The sequence below is a fragment of the Vipera ursinii genome, assembly GCF_947247035.1.
Source record: "Vipera ursinii genome assembly, chromosome: 9".
Classification (NCBI taxonomy): Eukaryota; Metazoa; Chordata; class Lepidosauria; order Squamata; family Viperidae; genus Vipera; species Vipera ursinii.
This window is the reverse complement of record NC_139523.1, coordinates 23,470,079-23,498,067: the sequence shown is the minus strand read 5'-3', so window position 1 is coordinate 23,498,067 and position 27,989 is coordinate 23,470,079. Positions and strand designations below refer to the sequence as shown.

At 47.4% G+C, this 27,989-nt stretch overlaps 1 protein-coding gene across 8 annotated transcripts; it reads left to right on the top strand.

The window, feature by feature from the left end:
• MAP4K1 (mitogen-activated protein kinase kinase kinase kinase 1) lies at positions 1-27,562 on the top strand. Of its 8 annotated transcripts, none has more exons than XM_083369405.1 (32): positions 7-230; positions 2,725-2,782; positions 4,934-5,024; positions 5,844-5,908; positions 9,299-9,354; positions 10,159-10,206; positions 11,042-11,084; positions 12,271-12,343; positions 12,716-12,847; positions 12,984-13,046; positions 14,215-14,296; positions 14,908-15,021; positions 15,854-15,935; positions 16,089-16,147; positions 16,788-16,852; positions 16,952-16,993; positions 17,254-17,277; positions 17,881-17,995; positions 18,185-18,353; positions 18,897-18,973; positions 19,396-19,480; positions 20,414-20,490; positions 20,631-20,691; positions 22,205-22,310; positions 23,688-23,746; positions 23,865-23,968; positions 24,894-25,068; positions 25,402-25,470; positions 25,562-25,645; positions 26,578-26,648; positions 26,879-27,037; positions 27,218-27,562. In XM_083369405.1, the coding sequence occupies exons 1-31, from the start codon at positions 120-122 to the stop codon at positions 27,026-27,028; spliced, it is 2,610 nt and encodes an 869-aa protein (XP_083225531.1). In that variant the 5' UTR covers positions 7-119; the 3' UTR covers positions 27,029-27,037; positions 27,218-27,562. The 8 variants fall into 8 exon arrangements, with proteins under 8 accessions (XP_083225536.1, XP_083225535.1, XP_083225531.1 ...); XM_083369407.1 differs by having other exon boundaries at positions 12-230; positions 17,881-17,923; XM_083369406.1 differs by having other exon boundaries at positions 27-230; positions 26,879-26,934.
• Positions 27,563-27,989: the final 427 nt, after the last annotated feature.

Genomic DNA, 27,989 nt, shown 5'->3' with positions numbered 1-27,989 from the left:
AGCAGAGCCCTGCTGAGAAGCTCACCCGTATCCTGACCACAGTACAGAGAACGACGCCTACACGCGTGCAGAGTTTATAATCTCTTCCCGTGCACGGGGAGGGGGGGAAACCCTGAACAATGGATGCTCGAGAAGGGGCAGCTCGGCTAGAGATTTCCACCCGAAACCCCCAAGAGGACTTTGAACTTCTCCAGCGGGTTGGCGGAGGGACCTATGGAGAAGTCTATAAGGTAACCTCAACTGTCCTGCATGGGGTCTGGGTTCGAGTGCTGCTCCGGCACCTTTTTCAGCTGTGGGTTGCTTAAAATGGGTTTTGTTCCGGACATTAACAAATGCAACAAATAGAGATCAAGCTTCAAAGAAAAGACAAGGTGCAAAGGATTTTTTTTAAAAAAAAATAAAAAAGGTCAAGTTAATATTAGTCTGTGGAACTTTGGGCCACATGATATAGGGGAAGCTGATCTCATTAGTCTAATGGTCTAATAAATAAAGAAATAAGCATCTCCAGTTGCTTGCAATGCATTAAAATCCGGGTTGTATCTTAATTAAAACCCATGAAGGTAGGTTAATCTGATGGATGAGCAATAAATGTCCTGTAATTGTCTTTGGGTGTGGGGAAAAGTCCTCAAGGAGAGGCAGGCATAAAACTACAGAAGACTGGACTTTTTTGATTCCCATCAGTGGTCCTGACTCCAGCAGTGGCTATGAATTCTACCATTTAAGTGGTTTTATGTGGGCAAGAAGGTGTGGAAATCCCATCCAGGAACATTTTTTTTTGCAGACTTTTTTTTTACCCCAACTAACCTGTTTAAAAGGCAGAAGAGTTTTGCAGCTCCCTCACAAATTGCATTAAATCATTTTATTAAGGCTAATAACTGATTTTACAAAAAGGCACAAGCCTGCAAAATGAATAAAATTTGGTAGTCGAAAAAATCACTCTTACATTATTCTTGATTTTTTTTTGCTCTATTTTTTTTTGTCCTAAACACATCGGAAATAGCCATAAAGGCAGGCAAGTTCCTGGATTTTGGTTTTGTATGGCTCTTAGGGGTGTAAGAATCTCCCAAGTTCTGATGGGAGTCGGTTGTTTGATTTGATTTAATATGAATGTTCATACTGATTGGATCATTAGGTTGGTTCCAATCATCCGATCGATTAGGCTGGAAGAACAAAATCGGTTTAAAAGTGAGCTGTTTAAAAGGGTTTTCATTTACAATGCCCCAATGGACGATTGGAAAGGAGTCAATTTGGCTCTGTGTTTAACAAGTGTTTCTCAAACTTAGCAACTTTAAGGCGTGTGGACTTCAACTCCCAGAATTCCCTAGCTGGCTGGCTGGCTGGGGAATTCTGGGAGCTGAAGTCCACAAGTCTTAAAGTCACCCAGGTTGAGAAATACTGCTGTATAGAATCGTCCTTGATTCAAAAGAGAGATTATTTGATCACTTTGCCTACAAATGGAAGCCTTGGCCCGGTACAATCCACTATTAATTTCATTTTCATTGCTGCAATTTAGATTTCTCTGTAAAGAATTCTCAGAGCTGCACAGATGGCACTGAGGCAGACCCCGTTTCCTGTTTGCTACTACAACTTTCTTTTGTTTTTTATTTACTTTTTTAATATATCCCTGTAATCAAATAAAGCCTCGTGATTTGACCAGATGTACATAAATCACAAAGTGCTGGGCTAAACTCAGTGGTGGGATTCAGCTGGTTCACACTACTTCGGCAGAACCGGTACCTAATTTTTTGTTGCCCAGGCCCAGAACGGACTTCCGGAAGCGGCACCCACACTGAGAACCAGTTGTTCACCTATATGAATCCCACCACTGGCTAAAATCCTTTATTTGTACCACTTTATATTTGCAAAAAAAATCTCATTTTTGTCCTCAGCCGATTTCACACATCTCCGTTTTCCAAGAAAGGAAAGACTGAGCAATCTGAGCTGGCATTGCCCAACGCAGCCTACAAAACATAAAAAATTTTGCTTGAACAGCACAAAATGTGGATGAAAATAATAATAACACACACACAAACAAAAACCCTGAGCAGCTGTATCCTGTGCCAGCAACACACAGCACGTTTTTCAGCTGGGGTTTTTTGCTTCCTCTTTCTCACTTTCTCTTCCAAACCGGGAAATGTCAGAGAAAGCCAAGATTAAAACAAAAAACTGTTGGTAGAAACCGAGTTTGATAAAACCAGGGAAGATGGAGTAGGTGCAGAATTAGAACTCGGCTCCTGAATCGAGATGGCTTTTTTTAGGTACCATTTGCTCGACTTAATATAGAATTTGCACCTCCTGCCGCCACCTTCCAACGTTTTATTAAAATTGGGGTCACTTTCTTCTTCTTATAAGGGACGCGGTGGCTCAGTGGGTTAGGACGCTGAGCTTGTCGATCAGAAGGTCGGCAGTTTGGTGGGTTGAATCCCGAGTGCTGCGTAAGAGAGTGAGCGCCTGTTACTCGTCCCAGCTTCTGCCAACCTAGCATTTCGAAAGCACGTAAAAATGCAAGTAGAAAAATAGGGACCGCTACGGTGGGAAGGTAACAGCGTTCCGTGCGCCTTTGGCGTCTAGTCATGCCGGCCACATGACCACAGAGACGTCCTCGGACAAGCGCTGGCTCCTCGGCTTTGAAACGGAGATGAGCACCGGCCCCTAGAGTCGGAAACGACTAGCACGCATGTGCGGGGGAACCTTTACCTTTACCTTTTACCTTCTTCTTCTCAGGCAAGGAACAGAGAGTCGGGAAAGCTGTCTGCTATCAAAATTGTAAAGATGGAAGCAGGTAAGTGAGGAAAAATTTAGAGCAGGGTTTCCCCACCTTGGCGACTTCAAGGCATGTGGACTTCAACTCCCAGGATTCCCCAGCTAGCCACGCGTAACCTTCCCAGCTGGCTTCAAACAAGCAAAATCCATGGAGGAAGCCAGATTCGCTTAAGGACGGCGTGAGTCACTGCACCACTGCAGTGATTTGCTTAACAAGTGTGGCAAAAGTAGTCAAATAGGGCAAAATTCACTTAACAACTGCCTTGCTGAACAACAGAAGTTTGGGGCTTAGTTGTGATTGTAAGTCGAGGACTAGCTGTAACACAACAACAGAGTGGGGATGTTGGCCGTGGAAGCTCAGCAACATCTGAAAGGCTCAGGTCCAGATGTTTCAATAAAGGAGAATATTTGTAGCGCAGGGTTGAAATGAGGGGTCCTTGGTGCCCTCTGAGCTGGGTGGTTTTCTTGCAGACATTTCATGACCCAACTAGGGAACATCATCAGTGCGAGAAGGGAGGGGGGGGTCTAGCCCTGATGATGTTCCCTAGTTTGGGTAATGAAACGTCTGCAAGAAAACAAGCAAGCTCAGAGAGCACCAAGAATCCCATAGTCGTCGTTCTCCTCCTCCTCCTCCTCCTCCTCCTCCTCCTCCTCCTCCTCCTCCTCCTCCTCTTTCTCCTCCTCCTCCTCCTCCTCCTCCTCTTCCTCCTCCTCCTCCTCCTCCTCCTCCCCACAACCCTCCTTTCTTCTGGCACTGATGATGTTACCTAATTTGGCTAATGAAACATCTGCAAGAAAACAGGCAAGCTTTTAGAGCACGGCTACTCCTCCAGTTGGTTGCTGTGCATCCTCTTTAAAAGATTTGCAAAGAATGAAGCAGAGGAGATTTTGTTCAGGAAAAAAGCTTCCAGGGCTTTGGGAACTGGCTGCCTTGACTTTTTCTTCTTCTTCTTCTTCTTCCAATTTTGCCTTTCAACATGCCGCTCTCATCCCAGCCTACAAATCTCTCTTTCTATTAATTCCAGAGTTGTTAAGTGGGGAAACCTTCCAGATCTACACGATGCCGTGTAACTTGAGACGGCATCGTTCATTTCCAAAACGTAGTTCATACAAATTAGGGCAGGGGTAGGCAACCTTGGCTCTTTTATGAGTCATGGACTTCAACTCCCAGAATTCCTGAGCCAGCATGGCTGGCTCAGGAATTCTGGGAGTTGAAGTCCATGACTCATAAAAGAGCCAAGGTTGCCTACCCCTGCATTAGGTGATGGGGAAGGCTGGAACGATAGTAAATGGATTTTAAAAATACAGATTTCCACACATCAGCTGCAACGAAAGACAGAAGGAAAGGCTGCGTTGGGGATGCGACCTGCAGGAGAATCTATCAGAAGTGATGAGTAAAGCTTGAGAAGAGAGCTAAGCTGGAAATTACCTCTTTTGTGGGTGCATTGAAAGATTTTATCTGTCCCAACTTTCTCTGCTATTCTGTTACTCCTTGATCTTCCATGGAACTGTTTCCCGCCCCCCCAAATTGTGCCTGTTTGTCTGTCATTCACTCATTTCATTCACTCAACAGGTTTGACCTGATTTTTCTTTAAACAAAGCACTTTTCTTTTCTTTTTTTTTCCTCCCTACCCTTTAGTATTCCTTTTACTCTGCCCAAACCTGCCTATATAGGCTTCCCTTTCCTGTAACTTGCCAGGAAATATCCTTCCAAAAAAAACATTTCGTAAAAAGGCCACAGTGATTTAAGTGAATCACCGCCGTTGATAAGTTAGCAACACGGTTGTTAAGTGAATCTGGCTTCCCAGGAGGTCGCAAAAGGGAGTCACATGACCCCAGGACACTGTGACCGTCGTAACTATGAGTCAGCTGCCAAGTGTCTGAATTTTGATCACTGCAGCAGTCCTAAGTGTGAAAAACGGTTATCATTCACTTCTTTCAGTGCCGATGTAACTGTGAATGGTCGCTAAGCAAAGGCTTGCAAGTGGAGGGCTGCTGTATTCCATTTCTCCCTTAACGACGGGAAAACTCACCACCTTGCAATCTTCTGGCTTCCTGGATCTTCCCCAGAGCAACATAGGTGTTAACCTTCTGCCCTTGTCTTTCATTCATCCGGTTCCCATCAGGTCGTATCCTGAAACGCCCCTTTTCTCTCTTTTTTTTTGTCCAGATGATGATTGCGTTGCTATCCAACAAGAGATTGTGATGGTGAAAAGCTGCAAACATCAGAACATCGTCGCTTACTATGGGAGTTACATCCGGTGAGCGCTCCTTCTCTGAAGATGGGACAGTTCTCCTGTGACTGTTTCCCTGCCTTGAGAAAGCGGGGGGGGTGGATGTCCCAGAACCTCGTGCAAGATCCTGAGGTACAAAACTGGTGTATGACAGAGCCGTGGTGGCGCACGGGTTAGAATGCAGCATTGCAAGATAACTCTGCCCACTGCCTGGAGTTCAATCCTGACCGGCTCAAGGTTGACTCAGCCTTCCATCCTTCTGAGGTCAGTAAAAATGAGGACCTGGATTGTTGAGGGCAACATGCTGACTCTGTAAACCGCTTGGAGAGGGCTTTCAAGCACTGTGAAGCAGTATATAAGTCTTAGTTCTATTGCTGTTCCTTCCCTTCCATCTTCCTTCTCCCTCCCTCTCTCCCTCCTTTCCTTCCTCCCTCCATTCCTCCTGCACTTCCTTCCTTCCTTCCTTCCTTCCTTCCTTCCTTCCTTCCTTCCTTCCTTCCTTTCCTTCTGTTGTGGCACAGTGGTTAGGATGCAGTATTGCAGGCTCTCTCTGCCCACAGCCTGGAGTTCGATCCTGACCAGCTCAAGGTTGACTCAGCCTTCCACCCTTCCGAGGTCGGTAAAAGGAGGACCCGGATTGTGTGGGGACAATACGCTGACTCTGTAAACTGCTCAGACAGGGCTGGAAAGCACCGGGAAGCGGTATATAAATCTAAGGGCTATTGCTATTGCTATATGATTAGAAAGTGCTTTACGAGCAACCTGGATAGTTGGCCCTATCCTTCCAGCCTTTACTCCCATTCTCGGATTCCTTCAACGCAAACCTTCTCTCTCTCCTCTCTTCAGGTTTAAGAAGCTGTGGATTTGCATGGAGTTCTGTGCGGGAGGCTCTCTTCAAGACATCTATCAAGGTAGCCGCTAAGAAAACGGGGACAGATCTCACTTGCACTTCCTAAGCTCAGCTTATAGAATCATAGAAGCAGCCTAAGGCTTGAAGGACCTTGGAGGTCTTCTAGTTCAGGGGTAGGCAACCTTGGCTCTTTTATGACTCGTGGACTTCAACTCCCAGAATTCCACATGCTGTAGGTGATGGCTACCTTAGCCCTCAGTTGGCCTCTCACTCAAGGAAAGACGGGTCTAACTAAGATGCTGAGACTGTAGAAAGAGTGCAGAGAAGAGCAACAAAGAGGATCAGGGGACCGGAGGCTAAAACATAGGAAGAACGGTTGCAGGAATTAGGTATGTCTAGTCTAATGAAGAGAAGGATGAGGGGGGACAGGATAGCAGTCTTCCAATATCTCAGGGGCTGCCCCAAAGAAGAGGCAGTCAAGCTATTCTCCAAAGTACCAGAAGGCAGGACAAGAAATAACAAATGGAAACTAATCAAGGAGAGAAGCAGCCTAGAACTAAGGAGAAATTTCCTGACAGTGGGAACAAATAATCAGTGGAAAGACTTGCCTCCAGAAGGTTTGGATACTCCATCACTGGAGGTTTTTAAGAAAAGATTGGACAGCCATTTGTCCGGAATGGTACATGTTCTCCTGCTTGGGCAGGGAATTGGACTAGATGACCTTCAAGGTCCCTTCCAACTCTCTGATTCTATATTCTAAGATACGGTGTGGGGAACTTTCCTTTGTTCTGATCTTCTGGTGTTTAAGTACAGTTGTTAAGAGAGGAGGGAAAGAGGTGTTTCTTTCTAGCACACACACAAACGCACGCACACAAACACATCAAGCAAGTCATCTTGAGGGCCAGGTTCATAAGTTCCCTGGGGAAGGAGTGCAACTGAATAAAAAAAAAAGGCAATCCTTTTTTGCAACAGAAGTGAAACCCAGTGCGGTTGTTGGCTTTCTCTAGCATGTCAGCACCTGTTTTGAAGGAAGAGACCCCACAGTGTTCAACTGGCTTAGGTTAGGTTGCAAACTTCCCCCTTTGCACTCTGCCTGTGTTGTTTTGCACCAGAGAGCTGACTTCTGCTGCTTACAAGGAGAACAAAAAAACATAAGCCACAAAGCTAGGCAGTCCCATTTCTTGGACAAACACACCCATGCCCCTGCAGCTTCACAACGTTTTGTTACTTTTCAGCCAGCTTGAAAGAATAATTGTTAACTGGCCTGGAGGAACTACTGTGTGGCAGTTTGCGAATAGTCCACTTGCAGTAGGCTACAGAGTCTAATCAGAAGGAAAACCTCCCTTCAAGAAAGACATTTAAAAGCCTAGCCTGGAATTAAGGAGAGATTCCCTGCTCCGGATCACTCTCTGCTTTTTCTACGATCTAGTTGCAAGCTGAAGTGTGTGCTTAGCTTAGGAGAGCTTCTCCTAAGAAGTCTTCAGATCTTCTGAAGAAGCTGCACTGATGTGGTTACCTAGTTTGGTAATGAAATGTCTGCGGGAAAGCCACCAAGCTCAGAGAACAGCCGGGACTTCACAGTTCAACCCTGAGCTACAAATATTCTCTTCTGTTGGTCTAAGAAGTCTTCTGGCTGGTTGTGTTTTTGTCCTTCACCAAAGAAACCTCCAAACGCCCTGTAGACGTTGCCACCGATGTGATCCACTTGCGGCTGAGCTTTCAACATTTCATAAACGTTTGGAACCACCAGGAGGACAATCCCACCTAGCATCAAAGTCCTCCCAGCTCCAACATCAAACTCTCTGGAAATGGGGCTAAAGTATGAAAGAACATAAGAACAGGACCTGCCGGATGGGATCTCTGGCCCATCAAGTCCAACAGCCTGTCGGGGAAGTAGCCAACCGACCTGCTCATCTCCCACCAGATGGCCTTCAGAAGCAGTCCCAGGGCCATCCTGGTTCTGCAACATGAATTGGTCCAACTCTTTATAAGCCAGACGAGTGGATCACCAGCATCACACATCTCAGGGAGCAAATGCCCAAGTTGGATTATCTGTTGGTTTAAAAATATATATATATTTCCTTTGGACCATCCTCATTCCACCCTGCAGGGCAGAAGGAGGCAGGAGAGCTTCTGCTTTTAGGAAGCGACGTTCACAGCAGGGTGAAGAGGCCAGGCTGAGAAGCGGTTGGAACAAGGAGGAGGACATTTAGACAAAGGCTAACCCAAGGGTCCCTGTGGTGGGTCACCAAAGCCTCAGTTTCCCCGCCTCCTGGTTTCTGAGTGGGGGCAGAGAAGCGTCACAAGCACATCTTGAATGATGACAGGCTGACCGCAAGGCTGCTCTCTTGTTTTCATTTTTAATGCTCCTTGCCACTTCTTCAGCTTCTTTCTGCAGTAGCATCTCTCATGGTGCAGATCCAAAGTCAGCTGGCACACGCAGCATCCCAGCAAAGTGGGAAGGTTTGCTGATTTTCTAAGGCATGCAGGATACAGAAAGCAGGAATCTTCCAGAATTAGCCAATTTAGCAAAAATAAAATATTTATTTATTTGCCTTGATGGTTTGGGTGATGTGAGCAGCATGAAGAGCCTTCAAGGCACAAGTGGAGTTTGATTGGTGGAGATCAACGACAGAACAGTGCCAGCACCAATTTTTCTTTTCCTTTAAAAAAAAGGGGGTTTTTTTACTTCTTTTTTCCTTTTCCTACAGAAAAGAAGGAGTAGGGGGGACATGATAGCAGTATTCCAATATTTGAGGGGCTGTCACAAAGCAGAGAGAGTCAAGCTATTCTCCAAAGCGCCTGAAGGCCGGACAAATAGGAACGGATGGAAACTAATCAAAGAGAGAAGAAACCTGGAATTAAGGAGAAACTTCCTGACAGTGAGGACAATTGACCAGTGGAACAGCTGGCCACCAGAAGCCGTGGGTGCTCCATCACTGGAGGCTTTAAAGAAAAGACTGGACGGTCACTTGTCTGAAATTGTATGAGTCTCCTGCTATGAACAGGTGGTTGGACTGCAAGGTCCCTTCCAAATCTGTTCTGATTGATTGAATGAATTTCAGGAAGGAAGGAAGGAAGGAAGGAAGGAAGGAAGGAAGGAAGGAAGGAAGGAAGGAAGGCAAAGCTTTATATTTTTATAATTAGAGATACTGTTTTACTAAAAGTCACCCAGGTAACACACGGCCATCTAAACCTCTATAAATAAAAATCAAAAACTATTCAAACACACCATGTAAAATGATTTCAGGGCTCAGGGTAGACAGTGCCTCTTCTTTACACGGAAAGCAACTGAGCCAGCCCGTTTTGGAATTGCAATTCCTTAATTTCTCTGGCAACTTAATCTTAACATTTTTCCAGATCGTTCAAAGTATCAGCCATGGAGCCGAGCAGTGGCGAAATTCTTACAGGATGGAAAGTGCTATTCACCTGCTTCCTTGTTGTTTTTCAGTCATGGGCGCCTTGTCTGAGCTACAGATTGCTTATGTCTGCCGGGAAACTTTACAAGTGAGTAGGAATCTGTTGGTACGCCTTCTCCCATGCCATTATGCCCGAGGGTGGAAGTATGTTAGGTTTGGCTTGAACCCGGAATATCCCAGGTGCAATTCAGCTGGCTTTTTTTTTTATAACTCCCTCTGAACTGTGGTCGTTAAGCCGAGGACTACCTGTATGCCCGGGATCAAAACAAGCTGCCTAAATTCACTGACTTGCAAACTGCCAGAAAACTGGGAAATTGTTTTCCAAATTTTAACCTTCCTCCCATACCTGCAAATCCTTCCCAATCCTTCCTTAGTGCATTCATTCATTCATTGTTTATGTCGCCTTTATTAGTTTATAAGTAATTCAAGGCAGTGAACATATCTAGTGCTTCTTCCTCCTCTTATTTACCCCACAACGACAATCCTGCGAGGTGGGCTGGGCTGAGAGTTCTTGTACTTAGGGCCATCCCAGCATCCTCATAGTCCCCCCGATCAAAATTTGAACCCTTGGCAGCCAGCATTTATTCACGATTGTCGCCACATCCTGGGGCCACACGATTGCCGTTTATGAGCTTCCCAGCCTGGCTTCCAAAAAGCAAAATTGACTTAGCAAATACGCGATTCACTTAACGACTGCAGCAATTTGCTTAACAGCTGGGGCAAAAAAGGTCATCAAATAGGGCATGACTAATTTAACAACCCCCTGGTTTAGCAAGCAACGTTCTGGTCCGAATTGTGATCGTAAGTCAAGAATTACCTGTATATTAAATGTTATTATGCTAGTTGTATTTCCAAGATAATTGGATGTGAACTCCCCCCCCCATCCTTCTAGGGTTTGTCTTATCTTCACAACCAAGGCAAGATCCATCGAGATATAAAGGTAAGGGAGGAACCAGCCCAAACTCTTTACATTCTCACAAATCTAATCCCTCTTGAATTCTCTTTACTGTTCTCTAGCAGCCAATTTAATGCTGACCGTTAGTCGGCTAAATTCTTGTCTAGATGAATCATCTTAATTGGAAGTGTAGTCCCGGATTCTTCGCATCTGACACAGAGAAAACGAGCCGTGGTTGTGCTGTTGCTGCTACTTTTAACAACTAGACCTTTCCTCGATTCATAGTTTGTGTGGCTGAAGACCACGGATTTAATTTAGCTTGCAGAATTAAGCTAGCATCATGCACAAGTGCTAGGCCAGGGGTCTGCAGCCTTGACAACTTTTAAGACTTGTGGACTTCAGCTCCCATAGCTGGCTGAGGAATTCTGGGAGCTGAAGTCCACAAGTCTTAAAGTTGTCAAGGTTCCAGACCCCTGTGCTCCTGAATTTTTAAAACAAGTCTTACTAGTATAATATTCCTAATATCAAGAAGAAGATTCCGGTGACCCTCATGTAAAATTGGATGCGGGTTACTGGCCGGGGGGGAGCCAATGGGGGTGTGCGTGCACAGTGTGATGGGGATGATCTACAACAGAAAGCAAAGTTTGCAGCCGTCGTATTATTTTCCCAGCCTGCAGTCACAAAACGAGGTAGAAAAGTAGGAAAACTTTAGGCGGAGCGGTTTGCAAGATTGCAGCTCCAAGCGGAAGGGGATCTCACAGCCTGGGAATTGGGAGGATGGTCTAGTTGGGCGAGGGAAGTTGTAACCCTCGGCACGTCAGCCACAGCCCATTTCACTCTGAGTGGTGCTCACTTCCTTTTCCTGTGCTTCACCTTACAGGGAGCGAACATTCTTCTCAACGACCAGGGGGAAGTAAAACTGGGTAGGTGCATTCTCACAACATTTGTTTCTCAGGCTGTGCACCCTCAGCCACCCCATCTGGAGGGTTCATGGGCACCGCGTAGCCCCGAGATCCTATCCATTAGAATAGAACAGAATTTAGAATAGAATAGAATAGAATAGAATAGAATAGAATAGAATAGAATAGAATAGAATAGAATAGAATAGAATAGAATAGAATAGAATAGAATAGAATAGAATAGAATAGAATATAGGATGGGATGGGATGGGATGGGATGGGATGGGATGGGATGGGATGGGATGGGATGGGATAGGATAGAAGATAGGATAGGATAGGATAGGATAGGATAGGATAGGATAGATTACAAATTAGAATAGAATTACAAATAAGAACATAACAGAATAAGAAAAAGAATGAAAGAATAGAATAGAATAGAATAGAATAGAATAGAATAGAATAGAATAGAATAGAATAGAATAGAATAGAATAGAATAGAATAGAATAGAATAGAATAGAATATAGGATGGGATGGGATGGGATGGGATGGGATGGGATGGGATGGGATGGGATGGGATAGGATAGAAGATAGGATAGGATAGGATAGGATAGGATAGGATAGGATAGGATAGGATAGGATAGGATAGGATAGGATAGGATAGATTACAAATTAGAATTGAATTACAAATAAGAACATAACAGAATAAGAAAAAGAATGAAAGAATAGAATAGAATAGAATAGAATAGAATAGAATAGAATAGAATAGAATAGAATAGAATAGAATAAGAAAAAGAATGAAGTGAAATGGAATGGAATGAAATTAATAGAATAGAATAGAATAGAACAGAATAGAATGACAATAAATTTATTATTCTATTCTATTCTAAGTCACCTTCTCCAGTGTGTTTGTAACTTGAAACGGTCACCAAACCAATGGTTATAAGTCATGTGTGTGTGTTTGTGTGTCCATGTGAGAGAGAGATTTCATTGTGGAGCCCACCTGAGGTGGAGAGCCACGTATGAAGGCAAAATTTCAAGAATCTGGTAGCAGCTTTTCCAGCTCACAGATTTCATCCTGAGGCTTTGTGGATGGATTTCCTTAACCCCCACCCCCCACCCTCTTTAGCTTTCCAAACTAGAGCACGATGCAGATCTACCACAAGAGACTTTTTCAACCTCTCCCTTGTTTCTTTTCTTTCCTTCCCCCAGCTGATTTTGGAATCTCAGCTCAACTGAGTGCCACCTTTGCCCGCCGAATGTCTTTCATTGGCACCCCTTACTGGTAAAGAGAACCCACTCATTGGCCCGATGGGTATCTGAGCTGCGAGATGCCAAGGAAGAGGGTGGTAAATCGGAAGGGACCCCCGTCTCAGAATCTGTTCCAAAATTCATGAGGCTAACCAAAGGGCCTCCATTCCACACACACACCTGGTTCCTTTTTCAGGGACAAACACATCCAAAAGCATTGTCCCGTCCGCAAGGGGCGTTGGTGAGCCAGGAAGCGAGAGGGAAATCCTGGCTTGTAGGCTTTTGTCCTGATAAACCTGGTTAGCAGGTTGGAAAAGGCCCCAGTGTGTTCCTAATGGGACTGAAGAGGTTCTTGAAGGGGTGGTGAGCCTGAATGTCAGATACAGCCCCCCGCCCTCTGTTCTAGGATGGCCCCGGAAGTGGCAGCTGTGGAACTGAAAGGGGGCTACAACGAACGGTGTGACGTGTGGTCGGTGGGCATCATGGCAATTGAGCTGGCTGAGTTGCAGCCCCCCATGTTTGATATGCATCCTTTGCGGTAAGGCGACTCGGCGTGTCCGGTTCGTTCTCTCTGATTCCTGGGGATTGGGGAAAAAAACTTTTCCGTGAAGTGATTTAAGGAGGAGAGTGTTGCTCGGCTAACCTGTGGCTTGCCTCTCTGTGCCACCTTGCAGGGTGCTGGTGTTGATGACCAAGAGTGGCTACCAGCCTCCAAAGCTAAAAGAGAAGGCCCGGTGGTGAGTACGGTTGAGGAGTCCTTCAGAAGTGGTGACAGGTCCTTACTTGGTCTCAATAAAGGAGGATATTTGTAGCTCAGGGTTGAACTGAGGGCTCCTTGGTGCTCTCTGACCTGGGTGGTTTTCTTGCAGACGTTTCGTGACCCAACTAGGTAACATCATCAGCGCTAGAAGGGAGGGGGGTTTGTGAAGGAAGAGATGGAAGAGGAGAAGGACTGTGGGGTCCTTGGTGCTGAGCTTGGTGGCTTTCTTGTAGACGTTTCATGACCCAACTAGATAACCTGATCAGTGCTAGAAAGGAGTGGGGTTTGTGAAGGAGAAGGGAGGAGGAAGAGGAGGAGGAGGAGGAGGAGGAGGAAGAAGACTGTGGGGTCTTTGGTGCCCTCTGAGCTTGGTGGTTTCCTTGCAGATGTTTTGTGACCCAACTAGGTAACATCATCAGTGCTAGAAAGGAGAGGGGTTTGTGAAAGAGAAGGGGGGAGGAGGAAGAGGAGGAGGAGGAAGAAGACTGTGGGGTCCCTGGTGCTCTCTGAGCTTGGTGGTTTCCTTGCAGACGTTTCGTGACCCAACTAGGTAACATCATCAGCGCTAGAAGGGAGGGGAGTTTGCAGAGTGGAGAGGAGGAGGAGGAAGGCTGTGGGGTCCTGGCTGCTCTTTGAGCTGGGTGTCTTTCTTGCAGATGTTTCATGACCCAACTAGGTAACAACATCAGTGTTAGAATGGAGGAGGAGGAGGAGGTGGTGGTGGTGAAGGTGGCATAGGACTGGGGTGTCCTTGCTGTTCTCCGAGTGTGGTTGTTCTCTGGCAGACCTTTCATTATCCAACTGGGTAACACCATCAGTGCTAGTAAGGGGTGGGTTTTGTTCTCACTTTGTATTCTGGTGGCTGGCCCCCTCAGTGCTTCTGGGAGGGACCTTGGGCTCCTTTGTTCGGGCTGTTTACTGCTTGCTTGTTTGGCAGCGTTTTGATTGGGGCACGGTTTCATTCTGATTGTTGGTCCGATGTTAGTCTTAGCGTTGCCCGTTGGGGCAGAATGCCAGAGGTGTGAAATAGACGTAACCCACAATCGGGGCCAGCTTTCCCACCGCTACACAAGGCAGTTGTTCAGCATCAGCTACACTGCAGCTCCAGACATTTTCCCTCACCGCTGCTGCTGCTGCCTCCACAGGTCCCCAGCCTTCCACAACTTTGTCAAGGTGACCCTCACCAAAAGCCCCAGGAAACGGCCCAGCGCCTCCAAGATGCTGACGGTGAGTAAGCCACCTCACCCTCCCATCTCTGCCCAGGACAGGCTCTCTGCAGAGCTGGGAGCAAAGCCTCCCGGGGCCAGCCGACCCCCGCGGCGATTCTTCAGCCATTTGGGAACCAGATCCAATTCCCTACATCTGCTTAAGTTGGAGAATGGTCCTCGAGTTGCCGCCGCAATTGAGCCCAAAATTTATGTTGCTAGGCGAGGCGTTTGTTAAGTGAGTTTTGCTCCCTTTTGCGACCTTTCTTGCCACCCGTGTTAAGTGAATCCCTGCAGTTCGTCACGGGATTGTTCAGTGAATCTGGCTTCTCCCTTTGACTGGGCTGGTCAGAAGGTCGTAAAAGTGGGGGTGGATCACGTGATCCGGGACCTGCAACCATCATGAACCAGTTGTCAATCGCCTGAATTTTGATCGTGTGGCCCGTGGGATGCTACAATGGTGATGTGGGAGAAGGGTCGCCAGTCCCTTTTTTTCAGCGCCGTTGTAACTTTGAACGGACGCTAAAGAAATGGTTGTAAGTCGAGGACTACTTGTGTACATACAATATCCTCTTCCCTTCTTGTTCCGATCCCCAGGCTGGAACCCAACCGTCTTCCCCTTTCTTTTCCCAGCACCAGTTTGTCACCCAGGCAGGGCTGACCCGGAGCCTGACCCTTGACCTCTTGGAGAAAGTCCACAATCCTGACCAGCTCTCCAGAGGGGAGACGGAAGAAGAGGACCAAGAGGTGAGAGCCAAGAGCGATGGCTGGACAAGTGGGACTCTCTGCACTTGAGGGCCCATCCACACCTACCTCTGACTGCTTCCTCTAAGATGCCAGGCTTGGGGGTCTCCAAGGAGGGGTCCTCATGGTTCCACCTTCGTCTCATCTCCGGCCTACAGCTGAGCACGTGTGTCATGCCTGTGTTTCTCTGGCCTGACGTTCCGTGAGAGCGCTCCGTCGTCTCCCGGCACGAGCTTGGCTAGAGGCACATTTCCGTGAACTTTTATGGGGACATCTTTGGACCAGCTGGATGGAAACAGGTTCATCCCTTCTCCAGGGTCTGCCTGCCAGGGGAAGTTGCTTCCCTGTCTTCCCGCAGCCATAATAAGCATGACAGTGAAGCAACTGATCTTTAAGACACATTCAGGGCTTGAGCCTTTGGTATCCTACTGGCCCGGATTTTCTCGTGAAAGTCACTCCTGTCCTAATCCAGAATAGCCACATCACCATACGAAGATCGGGGGGGAGGGAAGGGGGGGGAATTGTCCAGGCTATTACTTTTTTCTCCCCCACACTACATCCATAAATCTAGCTCTCTCTTGTCTTGCTCAAGTTCAACTGAAGGGTGTTTAGGGGGGACTAGCAATAACAAGGGCTCCTCTAGAAATTGAAGAGTGGGGGACACAGCCATAGAAGCCCCAACACACCCTCTAACACGCCTCTTCCCCTCCCCTCCTCCCCTCTCCTCTGTTTTCTCTTCTCTCCTTTTCTCTCCTCCCCTCCCCTCTTTTCTCTCCTTTCCTTTCCTTTCCTCTCCTCCCCTCCCCTCCCCTCTCTTTTCTCTTCTCTTCTGCAGCTCCCTCCACCCCCGGTGCCCCGAAGAATTCGCTCCAGTCAGCGGCAAGGCGTGACTTCTCCAGGATACGCTGGTGCCCAGGGTATGGTTGTCCACTTCCGCTCATTCAAGACTCCCCTCTCCAACTCATCTAAGTGGATTCACCTCTCTAGGGAAAAACAACACGGCTGCTTGCTCTCTGCACCCTCCATCTTCCTTCTCACTGCTCTAAAACCCATTTCCAATCTCATTGCAGAGCATAATTTCAGCCCTCTCTTCCGGAGAAGACAAAGTCTGGGGTCTTCAAAATCTATGGTAACTCTTCATTGGCTCTTCCACTCTTCCCTTGGAGAAAGATTTTCCTCAAGGTCTAGTCTTGGTCCTCCACTCTTGGAGCCCACATATTCGATGCCTTAAGATCTCACAACTGTCCCGTTCATCTCTTCTCCTTCTTCAGATGTTCCTCTAGATCATGTTTCTCAACCTTGGAGACTTTAAGATGGTGGACTTCAACTTCCAGAACTCCCAAGCCATCACGCAACTTTAAGAAGGAAGGATTTCAACTCCCATGAATTCTGGGAGTTGAAGTCCACCCATCTTAAAGTTGCCAAGGTTGAGGAATAATGATCAAAGAGCACAATCAAACTCTAAGGCAGGGGGTAGGCAACCTTGGCTCTTTTATGACTCGTGGACTTCAACTCCCAGAATTCCTGAATTCTGGGAGTTGAATTCCACGAGTCATAAAAGAGCCAAGGTTGCCTACCCCTGCTCTAAGGCAACCTTTGCCAACTTGGGGTCTCCAGATGACCTGAATTATCGCGCCCAACATCCCCAGATACCAGTGGGGCTGGCTGTTGGGGAATTTGGCTTCTAATTCTGCTGGAGACATCTCCTTTCCTATAGGCTGATGGACTTGCAAAGGCTGAAATCTCCAAGTCTCTGCTTTCTTCTGCAGGAGATCATGCTAGACCCAGGCTACAGTACGATGGACAATCCTGGGTCGTCTGACTTCAGCAGCAGGTAAGGGGGCTCAGCAGGAGTCACAGGGACCAGCTTCCTTAGCTGCTGCCGAAATGTGAAATAAAGTTGATTTCAGCTTTGTTTTCTTGACCTTTGCAGGAAGAACGTAGCTGACTCTGATGACTACGATGATGTGGATATGTAAGTTCTGTCTTAGCTGCTTACAGTTGAGCTGGCTGGGGGATTCAGGGAGTTGTCGTCCACCTGTCTTAAAATGGCCAAGGTTGAGAAACACAACAGTAGGCTTGGACAATGGCAAAACTGCAACAAAGGACTCATAAAAACAGTGATGGGGGGATGGGGGCCAAGGGCCGCCAGACTCCTGAGCATAACCCCATTTCATCATCCTTGCTCTTCGAAATCCCTCTTCCCTGACCGTTCTTTCCTCCTCTTCCTTCCAGTCCCAGCAGACCAGACCCAACCAGGTAACAATTTCTCCCAGAATTTTAAAATATCAAATTATAGAACACGCAGTCATTTAGCCAAAGGTTGGGAAGAGACGGATCTCAGGATCCAGCAAAGAACTAGTCCCTGAGACTAATAGATTCTTGCTTGGGATTTAAAAATTACACTCCTGCAAAACAAATGTTTTCTTTCTATTCTGAAGGGGCCTCTAGCTTGCTGGGAGTGGCTTGTTGAGACCTGTGGTGACTTTTCACAGTGGACTGTGATGTCTTGCTACGGGGTCCTTAGTCCTCGAGTGTGGCGGTTTCCTTGCAGACATTTCATGACCCAACTAGGGAACATCAGCAGCGCTAGAAGGGAGAGAAGTTTATAAACAAGAGAGCAAACCCCACGCTCTTCTGGAACGGATGGTGTTACCTAGTTGGGTCATGAAATGTCTGCAAAAAACCCCCGCCCCCATCAAGCTCAGAGAGCACCCCACAGTTCAACCCCAAGCGATAAATATTCTTCTCTGGTATTAATATCTTGCTAGAACAATTCGTTGCAGGTGGGTGGAGGGGAGAAAACAGGCCACAAGCCCCATTTCCTTGTTTTTGATCCTGGTCATTTATCTTTCCTTCCAGGAACACTCAACCTGCCAATCTCCCACCCCCATTACCCCCCAAGGTAAACCCACTGTGGGAGCAAAGTAAGTTGCAACGCTCCCCTCTGTCCTTGCAGGTGAAGATATACATTAAGGTGAGTCCCAGGTGACTCCCAATCCTCCAGGGGGCAGCCATGCTCCATGGCCCTCTTTCTCCTACTCCACGTTCTTCCGTGGCTGGGGCAGATTTGGTCCACAGATGATCCCTTGGCCACCCTTAGCGCAGGTTTGCTGTTCCTGCTGAGCAATGAATTTCACGCCCACTGAAATTCCTCTCTCGGTAGCCCAGAGTCTGGCTCTCCTCAGACGAAAGGGCAGCAGATCGATCCCGCAGCCAGTCTCCGGCCAAATCCCTCGTCCGGGGACGGTGCTCCAGTGGTCCCATCCTGAGTTGGCCCTCGCTGCAGAGTGACTCCGGGAGAGCCGAAGCTTCCCAGCTCACTGCCAAATCAGGTATGACTTTCTCCCAGAAAATGGAGGCGTGGAGCAAAGAGAAAGGACGAGATGCTCCCAAACTTCGTACGTTGTCCCGGAGGGGCGTGTGTGTGTCACGAGACCCCCTTTTCCGACCTTCTGACAAGCAGAGTCCGTGTGGAAGCCAGATTCACTTAGCGACCGTCTTATTAACCGGGGCGGCGATTCATTTGTCAGCTGTCACAGGAAATGACGTGGGACAAAATCCACTGAACAGCTATCTCAAGGAACAATGTGAATTTGGGGGTCATTTGTGGTTGTAAGTTGAGGACTACATGTAGGGGAAAAATAGCCTGGGGCAGGGACCCCTTCCATTCCCGAAACAAGCCTCGCAGGGGTTATAGTCCTATTAAAAGATTTAATAGGACTAATCCATAAGACCGAATCTTGAATTTGGAGAATCCAGAGTAAAAAAAAAAAGACTTCATTGCGTTGCTGCCGGGTTGAGATCTGGGGAGGTCAGTATCATTGGGGCAGGATTTGGTGGGGTGGGGTGTTAACTGCTACCTTACTCCCTCCCAGTCCCAGAACTGCGTTCAGATCCCTTGGAAGAGGCGCCACCCAGCCTTCCTCCCAAGTTGGAGAGGAGACAGAAACCTGTAAGTGTTTTGAACCTCCACATTGGCTTTATTTGCTCTGATCCAAATCATTCTACTATTGCTCAAATTAAACTTTTCTTTTTTTTTAAACTGAGCCTGCTAGAAAGAGAATAGCTTGCATTTTTCTTGGGACTAAAAAGCAGCAAGGCAAGGAATTCTCCTCCCCCTCCTCCCCCCTTTTCCCCTTCCCCCTTTCCTTCTCCTTCCCCATTGCCTCCTCCTCCTCCTCCTCCCCCTCCTCCTCCTCCAAAATATAATTTCAAACCAGTACGGGGACCATCAGGGTGAAATTGAAAGGGCAAGAGGTACCATCAGGAGGGGAGGGAGAGTCGCCCGTGGGCCAGGATGCTCTCGTGCTTCTCCCAGGCGCCCTTCTTCACGGCTGGCTCTGGCCTCCTCCTCCTCCTCCTCTTCCTCCCCAGGACAGGGCCCTCTTCAAGAAAGTCTTCAACGAGTGCCCCTTGCACCTCACCTCGGCCACCGCTTGGACCCATCCGCACACCAATGGTAGGGCTGGAGCAGACTCGCCGGAGGGGCGGGTGGGCAGGCTGGGAATCCATAGGCTCCTCCTGCGGACCGGAGCAGCATCCAGCCCAGGGGATCTCCTCTCGTCCAAGGCTCCTCATCCTCAAAGAATCCAGTGATCTGTTCTTGCGGGGTGACCGCAGGGCTGCCTTCCGAAAAGGCATCTAGAAATAATTACCTGAGCTCCAGGGTGGCTCCCTCACCTTGGACTCGTTCTTCTGGACATCCTGTGGTCCTCGACTTGCAACAGTTTAGTGCCTTTTGGAGGTTAACAACAGCACTGAAAAAAGTGTCTTATGACCGTTTTTCACACTGGCTCCACAATGGAATCCACAGCTCTTCTAGCTGCTTCTGAAATCTCTCACACACACAAACACAAAGACACACACACACACACACGACTTTCAACCATTTGTTTAGGGACCGTTCGAAGCTACAACGGCATTGAAAAAAAGTGACATGACCATTTCCCTCCACTAAACGGCCCTTGCGGCATCCCCATGGTCACATGATCAGCATTCGGATGCTCGTCAACTGACTCACATTTATGATGGTCGCAGTAGCGTCCCGGGGTCACGGGACCCCGACCTATAGAGAAGCCAATTCCACGGGGAAGCCAGATTTGCTTAACAACCGGATTACTAACTTAACAACTGCAGTGATTCGCTTAGCAACCGTGGCAAGGAAGGTTGCGAAATGGCGCAAAACCCGCTGAACAAGTGTCTCGCTTGGCTGACATTTTGGCTCAGCCAGTCTGGACGTTTGGAAGACCTGACGGGCCACGTTTAGAGACAAGCGAGTCACGGAGGGCATCTCTGCTAAGTGGGGACACCCCCCCCCGGTGGCAGGTAGCCGATCTTAATCTTAATCTTGAATTTCGTAATCTTAATCTTGAATTTCCTCCCTCTTCCGCAGAGCTGCACTTAATCCTGGGGGCCGAAGAAGGGATCTTCACCTTGAACCGGAGTGAGGCAGAGCCTGCCCTGGAACTGGTGAGACTGACGGGTGGGCTGGGCTGCAGGAAGGAGTCTGACCGACAGCTGAGAAGGAAGGAGGCCGAGAATTCAGTTTCTGGCTTGCTTTGAAGAACGTCATCTTTTGTTGTTGTTTTTGCCCCCCTCCCTTTCTCAAGCTTTATCACAGCCGAACGACGTGGGTCTATTGCATAGGAAACGTGCTCATGTCTCTTTCGGGTAAGTTGGTCACCCACAGGTTGCGTTCGCACAACACACATTGACCTGGTGGGGAAGGCACCCAGTTGCTGGGTCTGCAATGTATTGAAGCATAGTCTAAAGCCAGAGGTGGGGAACCATGGCCTCTTTTTGGCCTGTGGACTTCAACACCCAGAATTCCCCAGCCAGTAGGAATTCTGGAAGCTGTAGCAGCCAAGGCTGAAGAACAGTTGTTGTTGTTGGTTGTGAAGTCGTGTCCGACCCATCACGACCCCATGGACAACGTTCCTCCAGGCCTTCCTGTCCTCTACCATCTTCTGGAGTGAAGAACAGTACTCTATGCTAAACACACACACACACACACACACACACACACACACACACACACACCAAAAAGTGTGAGTTTCTTCCTGCAAAGTGAGACGCATTTCCTTTTAAATTACTTAAGCGCAGAGTTTTCATTGAGTAGATTGCTAGCTGATTATATATTTTTTTACAGTTTTGAATTTTTAAAAAAGTGTTCTTAGCCTTTCAACGACGTTTTGATCGGCAAAACTCAGGAAGTGGTAATAAATCGGGAAACCAACCTGCTGTTCAAACAATTTCCTCTTTTTACTCTTTGTATTTTGTTTCGGGTTTTCTCGCCTCTCGTTTTAAAAGCAGCAACTGAACGACCGCAAGCAACTGCAGTAAAACTCAGCGCCCAAGAGAATGAGAGGGGTGAAAGGGGTTCCAAGAAGGCTCCACGCCCATTTGCACCACTCGGGTGACCCTGAGGACCCAGACAAACCTCCGAGTGGCCTCAACGGCTCTCTAAAAGGAGGCAAATGACCAGCTGTCTGCAAAGGAGTATCAATCCTTCCATTCCCCGCCATCTAGTCAGAGCCGAAGAAGCTTCTTGGATGAGAAGGGAAACGCCTTCAAGGAAAAACAAGGAAGTCCAGTTGCCTCGTGAAAAAGCATCTTCGGGCTCAGAGGATTTTTAAAAGTGCTTGTGGCAATTCGACAAACACAGACCCGCTCGCCTTGCAAATTTAAGTCCCAAGTCCCTGAACAGAATCCCTGATCATTTACACCCAGTAGCCATAATTGTTAATATCCCAAACAGGTAATCCTTGATTCACGACCACAGCTGGAACTGGCACGTCCGTTGTTAAGTGAGGTGGTCGTCAAATGAGGTGCAACCAATTTTGCGATCTTTTTTTTTTTGCTGTGGTCATTAAGTAAACCACACGGTCGTTCAGCGAATCTCGCTTCCCCCATTGACTTTCCTTGTCAGAACTGGCCAGGAACATCGCGAATGGTGATCACGTGACCCTCAGATGCGCCAACCGTCATTAATGCACGCCAGATGCCAAGCATCTGAATTCTGATCATGTGACCGTGGGGGATACTGCGACGCAATAAGTTGTTGTAACTCACTTTTTTTCAGCACCCATGGCATTTTCAAGCAGTCACTAAATGAACGGTTGTAAGTTGAGGACTTTACAGTCAATTAACCTCGACAGGTTTTTTTCCCCCCTCTTTTGTTCAGGCAAGGTTCCCCAGCTCTTCTCCCACAATTTACTGGGTCTGCACGAGCAGAGCAAGAGAGACCAGCGCCTAGCCATCTCCCTTTCCCCCCACCGACTGTTACCCAGGTAAACCCATCATCAGAACGGTGTCTTTTTCTTTCCACCGCCTTAATTCTTCAGGATCCATTGAGCTGTGAGAATGGCCAATCCCTTTCTTTATCTGGCAGAGGTCTTTAGCAGCCTGGCTGGCTGGAGGCTCAACAGGTTGCTTTCCTTGGGGTCCCTGGTGCTCTCTCAGCTTGGCTGTTTTCTTGCAGACTTCTCGTGTCCCAGCTAGGGGACGTCATCAGGGCTGCACGGATGTTCACCTATAAGTGGCTTGTCCAGTTGGTGGGTGAAGTCTTGGTGAATTCCAGACTTCTTAAAGGTTGCCTAGGTTGGGGAAGGGACACCACGCAGCCTCCTCGTGACCTGTTTTCTTCGTTACCTTCTGGTCAGAGGGGGGCTTCGGGGTATCCAAATCAGAACACCCAGATTCAGCCACAGTTTTCTTCCATACAGTATCAACCTTGTGAACTCTCAAGCTTCCTCTTTCCGTTATGTATTTATAGGTATTTGGTTTATACACGTGTTGTATGTAGCATCTTTAAATGTGTGTTACATGTACGCCTTTGAGAGCCAGCAACTAAATTTCATTTTTAATGCATGCCAATGTGCCCACAGTAAAAAATGACAATAAAGGTTATCTATCTCTATCTATCTATCTATCTATCTATCAACTATCATCTATCTATCTATGTGTGTCTGTCTGTCTGTCTGTCTGTCTGTCTGTCTGTCTATCTATCTATCTATCTGTCTATCAACTGTCTATCCCGTTTTTATCTCTGTATCTATTACCTATGTCATCTATCTGTCTGTCTCTATTATCTATCTATCTATCTATCTATCTATCTATCTATCTATCTATCATCAACTGTCTATCATCTATCATCTATCCATCTATCCATCCATCTATCTATATCAACTATCTATCATCCATCTATCATCTGTCATCTGTCTGTCTGTCTGTCTATCTATATCTATCTATCTATCTATCTATCTATCTATCTATCTATCTATCTATCTATCTATCATCTATCCATCTATCCATCCATCTATCTATATCAACTATCTATCATCCATCTATCATCTGTCATCTGTCTGTCTGTCTGTCTATCTATATCTATCTATCATCTATCTATCTATCTATCTATCTATCTATCTATCTATCTATCTATCTATCTATCTATCATCCATCTATCTATCTATCATCTATCTATCTATCTATCTATCTATCTATCTATCTATCTATCATCTATCTATCTATCTATCATCTATCTATCTATCTATCTATCTATCTATCTATCCATCCATCTAGCTAAAGACTGTGTAGGACAGTTCTAAAAGGGCAATCTCGCTTCCCTTCACAAGCACCTCACCTTTCCTTTCCTTCCTTCCCTCTAGGAAAAACATCCTCACCACCAAGATTCCTGACACGAAGGGATGCCAGAAATGTTGCACAGGTGCTTTGAACGCCAATCCTAACGGAGGGTGACAACCACCAGGCTTAACACCACCCCTCCTCCCCTCGGCTGCCCTGCCTAGCAGCCAATGCAGCATGTTCTCCCCCTTTTCTTGCAGCCAGGAATGCCCAGAGCAATTGCCACTTTCTCTGTGGAGCCTTAGAGGCAGGGGTGGTTCTCTTGCAATGGTATGAACCCATGCAGAAATTCATGCTGGTCAAGGTAAGAGCAGAGTCCTGTGCCAGAGGCAGCATCTCCTTGCCTGGGTCAAGGTGGGCATCCCAAGGAAGACATGGCCAGGTTGTGTTGGCTAGTTGACTAGGTCACAGTGTTTGTAGTTTAGTGCACTGGGTGTAGTTGCCAAGGCAGACTTAGGCCTGCGCCAACCAGTGGAGAACACTGCTGTCCCCACCATAGGCATTCTCGCTGAAGCTGTCTCGCTGATTTATTTATTGAACCTATGTTTGGATGCCAGGGTTTTCCCATTTTGCAGGATATTTATGCCTTCTGAGCAATAACTGAAAGCATGCTCCCTTTTGCATTGGAGACACCACACTTGGAATACTGCATCCAGTTTTGGCCACCATAATACTAAAAAAAGAAGTTGAGATTCTAGAAAGAGTGCAGAGAAGAGCAGCAAGGATGGTTGGGCGACTGGAGGCTGAACTGTACAAAGAACGGTTGCAGGAATTGGGTATGTCTAGCTTAAGGAAGAGAAGGAAGAGGGGTGACGTGATAGCCATCTTCCAATGTTTGAGGGGCTGCCACAGAGAAGAGGGAGTCAAGCTCTTCTCCAAAGCCCCTGAAGGCAGGACAAGAAGCAACGGATGGAAACCTATGGAGGAGAGAAGCAACCTAGAACAGAGGAGGAATTTTCTGGCAGTGAGAATTGATCAGTGGAACAGCTTCCCTCCAGAAGCTGTGGTGCTCCATCACTGGAGGCTTTTAAGAAGAGACTGGACAACCATTTGTCCAGAATGGCATAGATTCTTCTGTTGAGGACTTACCTGCATGACTTTGGGTCCCTAGTCTGATCTACTTTGAAAGGTTGACAGGTGGCTATTAGTTCAGGTACTCCCCTTGGTGAAGATAACACTTTTGAGGGCCTCAACCTCATTCAGGAAATCCTTCTCTTCTCCTTTGATAGTACTTCGATTTTCCCCTCCCTTCCATGCTGCCTGTCTTCGAGATGCTAATAACCCCTGATGAGGAATATCCGGTGGTCTGCATTGGTGTCAGCAGGGGCCCCCCAGGACAGGCTGTGCAGTTCCAAGTCATTAACCTCAATTCCTTAACCTCCTGGTTTATCAGCGACAAAAATGGTGAGTATCCTGGAAGCATCCTGATCTCTTTTTCCCCCCTGAAGTACTAGTTGAATCCCAGGATGGGTTCCAGGTCATCCGATGGTTCCTTTGACGCTGGAGGGCTGAATCTGTGTATCGGCTGTTGCACGTTCTTTATGATGGACAATAATAAGGTAGAACTTGCTGTCTTTCAATGGAAAGGCCATACCAGCTCATTCCTTCTTTGTCTGTTCAAGAGGCCATCTTCTCCACTAGGCTGAAGATCTTCCAGAAGGAACTTTTAAGGATCAAACGCAGACTTTAAATTAATACCAAGCCACAGTTCTGAACGATGAATCTGTTTGTCCACAGAGCCTTCCTGCTGTGGCTTCGTCCAGGTGACTCAGTTGGATAACAAGTCGGTGATGGTTCTGATGGACGGTAAGTAGAAACCAGGGGGCCTTTGGTTTCTCGGGACTGCGAGGAGGGACCGTTCCTGCTGGGGCCAATCCATTTTTGGTTTGTTTCCCAGGATGCGTCCAGTTTGTCAGCCCCCAGGGGGCACTGCTTGGATCCCCACCAAAACTCACCTTCGACGTAGCGGTGGAGTCAGTCGGTGAGTTCCCTTTCTCCACCCTGTTCGGCACTTCCTCCTCTTCCAGTTGCATCCTCCCCATCACCTAATGTTCCTTTCAGGTCTTGGAGGAAGGACAGGTTGACATCTCCAGGGCAGCTCTGACCTTGATGGAGAAAGAGATCTAATCTAACCATCTTCTCCATCAAATGCTGCCTGTGATTCTCTGGTTGTTGTGACGGTGCTTGTGGCAAGTTTGCTGGCTTGCTTGTCAGGAGTACTGAGAGATGCGTCAGGTTCCAACAACTAGACCCACACTTGCAGTTGAATTCAACCTAACTACTTTTTTTTGTAATTTTACATTTTTATTGTTTGGTGAAACAAACAAGGTGCTTAAAACTGCAAGAAAAATAATACAAACCAGTGTCAGAATGGAAAAAAAGCAAAAAGAAACAAAACAGAGGAGAGGAGAGGAGAGGAGAGGAGGGGAAGAGAGGAGAGGAGGGGAGGGGAAGAGAGGACAGGAGAGGAGGGAAGGGGAGGGCAGGAGAGGAGAGGAGGGAAGGGGAGAGGAGAGTTGCCCTGTAATTTCTTCTACAATGTCTTTCGCCTCTTAACCTAACTACTTTATTACGCTCTGCCTATCATACGCAGTCTCCTACTCTTGGGAACAAATAGATAAGGCTCCAAGGAACTTAGGGATGGTCAGTTAGCAATTTTATGGTTGCACAATGACTCTAGGCTACCTGCATGCTTGATTCCTCCTCCCTGCCAGGCTTCTCAATGATGGAACCAATCTTGCTTTGGGTTAAGGTTGAGTCGCCCTTTACTTTGAGGGATGTTAGACCACTTTTGAAGGTTTCGCTTCCCATTTCCCTTTGCCGAGAGGCATGTCCCACGCTCGAGCAGTTTTTGTGAAATGGAGAGTAAGTCATGGGGCAGGGCCTGACCTTCTTCGCTTCTTCTGTCTCCAGCACTGGTGCAGAACTGTGTGCATGCGTTTTGGTGCCATGGTGTGCAGACACGGCCACTTGGATCAGGGCAGGTAAAGAAGGAGCAGCTGTGTTTTCAACATGGCGTGGTCAGTTCTCTTGAGATTTTATGCCAACGATGGTGGTGGGAGAAGAGCCCACGATAACCCCTTCGTAGTATTCTCCAACAATGAGGGCATCTCATTTATCTCGTTTCTGATTTGTGGGTGGAAGTTCAACAATTCTTAGCAGGAGGCTCAGCTTGCCTCCACTAGAGTCATCTTGATCCGATGTTTCTTTTCAGGTAGCACAGAAGCTGCAGGATCAACAATGGACCTTCCGCCTACTGAGACCCTCCAGGTTTGAAGACCTCCAACCTCATCTCTGTGCTTCTCCCATCCGTGCAACTTGCTCCACCCCGTTGTGGCCTGCAGAACTTGGCCACTCCTCCTAACTTCCTTGTGTGGGTCCTGTACTGACTAAGTGGGGCTCCTTTTCTTTGGCTCTTAGGGACCACCTTCTTCATCCTGTGGTCTCCGCTGTCCCCAACCTTCTCAGCTAGCATGGCCATCCCGCAACCATAGAACGTCCTCTTCCAGGGTGCCCAGCTGATTCTGGTCTTTCTCTTCTCCTTTCTTGCCAGCACCATCGTATTAGAGACGCGACCAGTGAATAACCCAAATTCCACCAGTAATCTTTACGTGCCCGAATGACGATGGTCCAACCTCAACCTGTAGGTTGCCCAGACTGACTATCTCCCACCCTCCGGAACTGATTCCTCAAAGAAGAACAAGTGACGGGGAAGAGGACTCTTACCTGTCAGATACTTCAGGGCTGCCCAGGAAGCTGGCAAGACAGGATTGGAAGTGGGAAATTGCCCAGCCCAACCCCTCAGCAGCTTCACCATGAAGCAGCAAGGGACATCAGTGCCTTAGTTTTAGGCTTCTCTTTACGTGCCATTCGGCCTCAGTAAACAGTATGTTCACTTTTTCGTTTCGCGTATGTGCCTTCTCCTCTGAAAGATGTATCTCGGTGTGCGTGTGTGTATACGTTAATGCACCCAAGAACAGTGTCCAGGATGTGGCTAAGTTGTGTATGGCCAGATCCTGCTAGTGGATCAGTTCTGGGATACAAAGGAGAACTCCCACCCTGCCTGAGTATGGATTACCTCCAGGCTGTTGTGGGTGCTCCATCACTGGAGGCTTTCAAGAAGAGATTGGACAGCCGTTGGTCTGAAATGGTAGAGGGTTCTCTCCCTTGTTTGAGCAAGGGTGTGGACCTCCAAGGTCCCTTCCAACTCTTGTTATTCTGTTAAATCTCTTCTCAGTCAAGCTTCTGTGCTCACACATCCCTTACAAATGGGGGTGCCTCCATTCATCCAAGCCACGATGGCTTGGTATCATGTGATATCCCCC

What these genes read in the sequence shown, in the direction of transcription:
- MAP4K1 (XM_083369405.1), top strand. Translation starts at nt 120, where the DNA reads ATGGATGCTCGAGAAGGGGCAGCTCGGCTAGAGATTTCCACCCGAAAC. An exon ending in TCTTCAAGACATCTATCAAG is followed by an intron (nt 5,909 to 9,298) that starts GTAGCCGCTAAG and finishes GTTGTTTTTCAG; the next exon opens with TCATGGGCGCCTTGTCTGAG. An exon ending in GACCCATCCGCACACCAATG is followed by an intron (nt 19,481 to 20,413) that starts GTAGGGCTGGAG and finishes CCTCTTCCGCAG; the next exon opens with AGCTGCACTTAATCCTGGGG.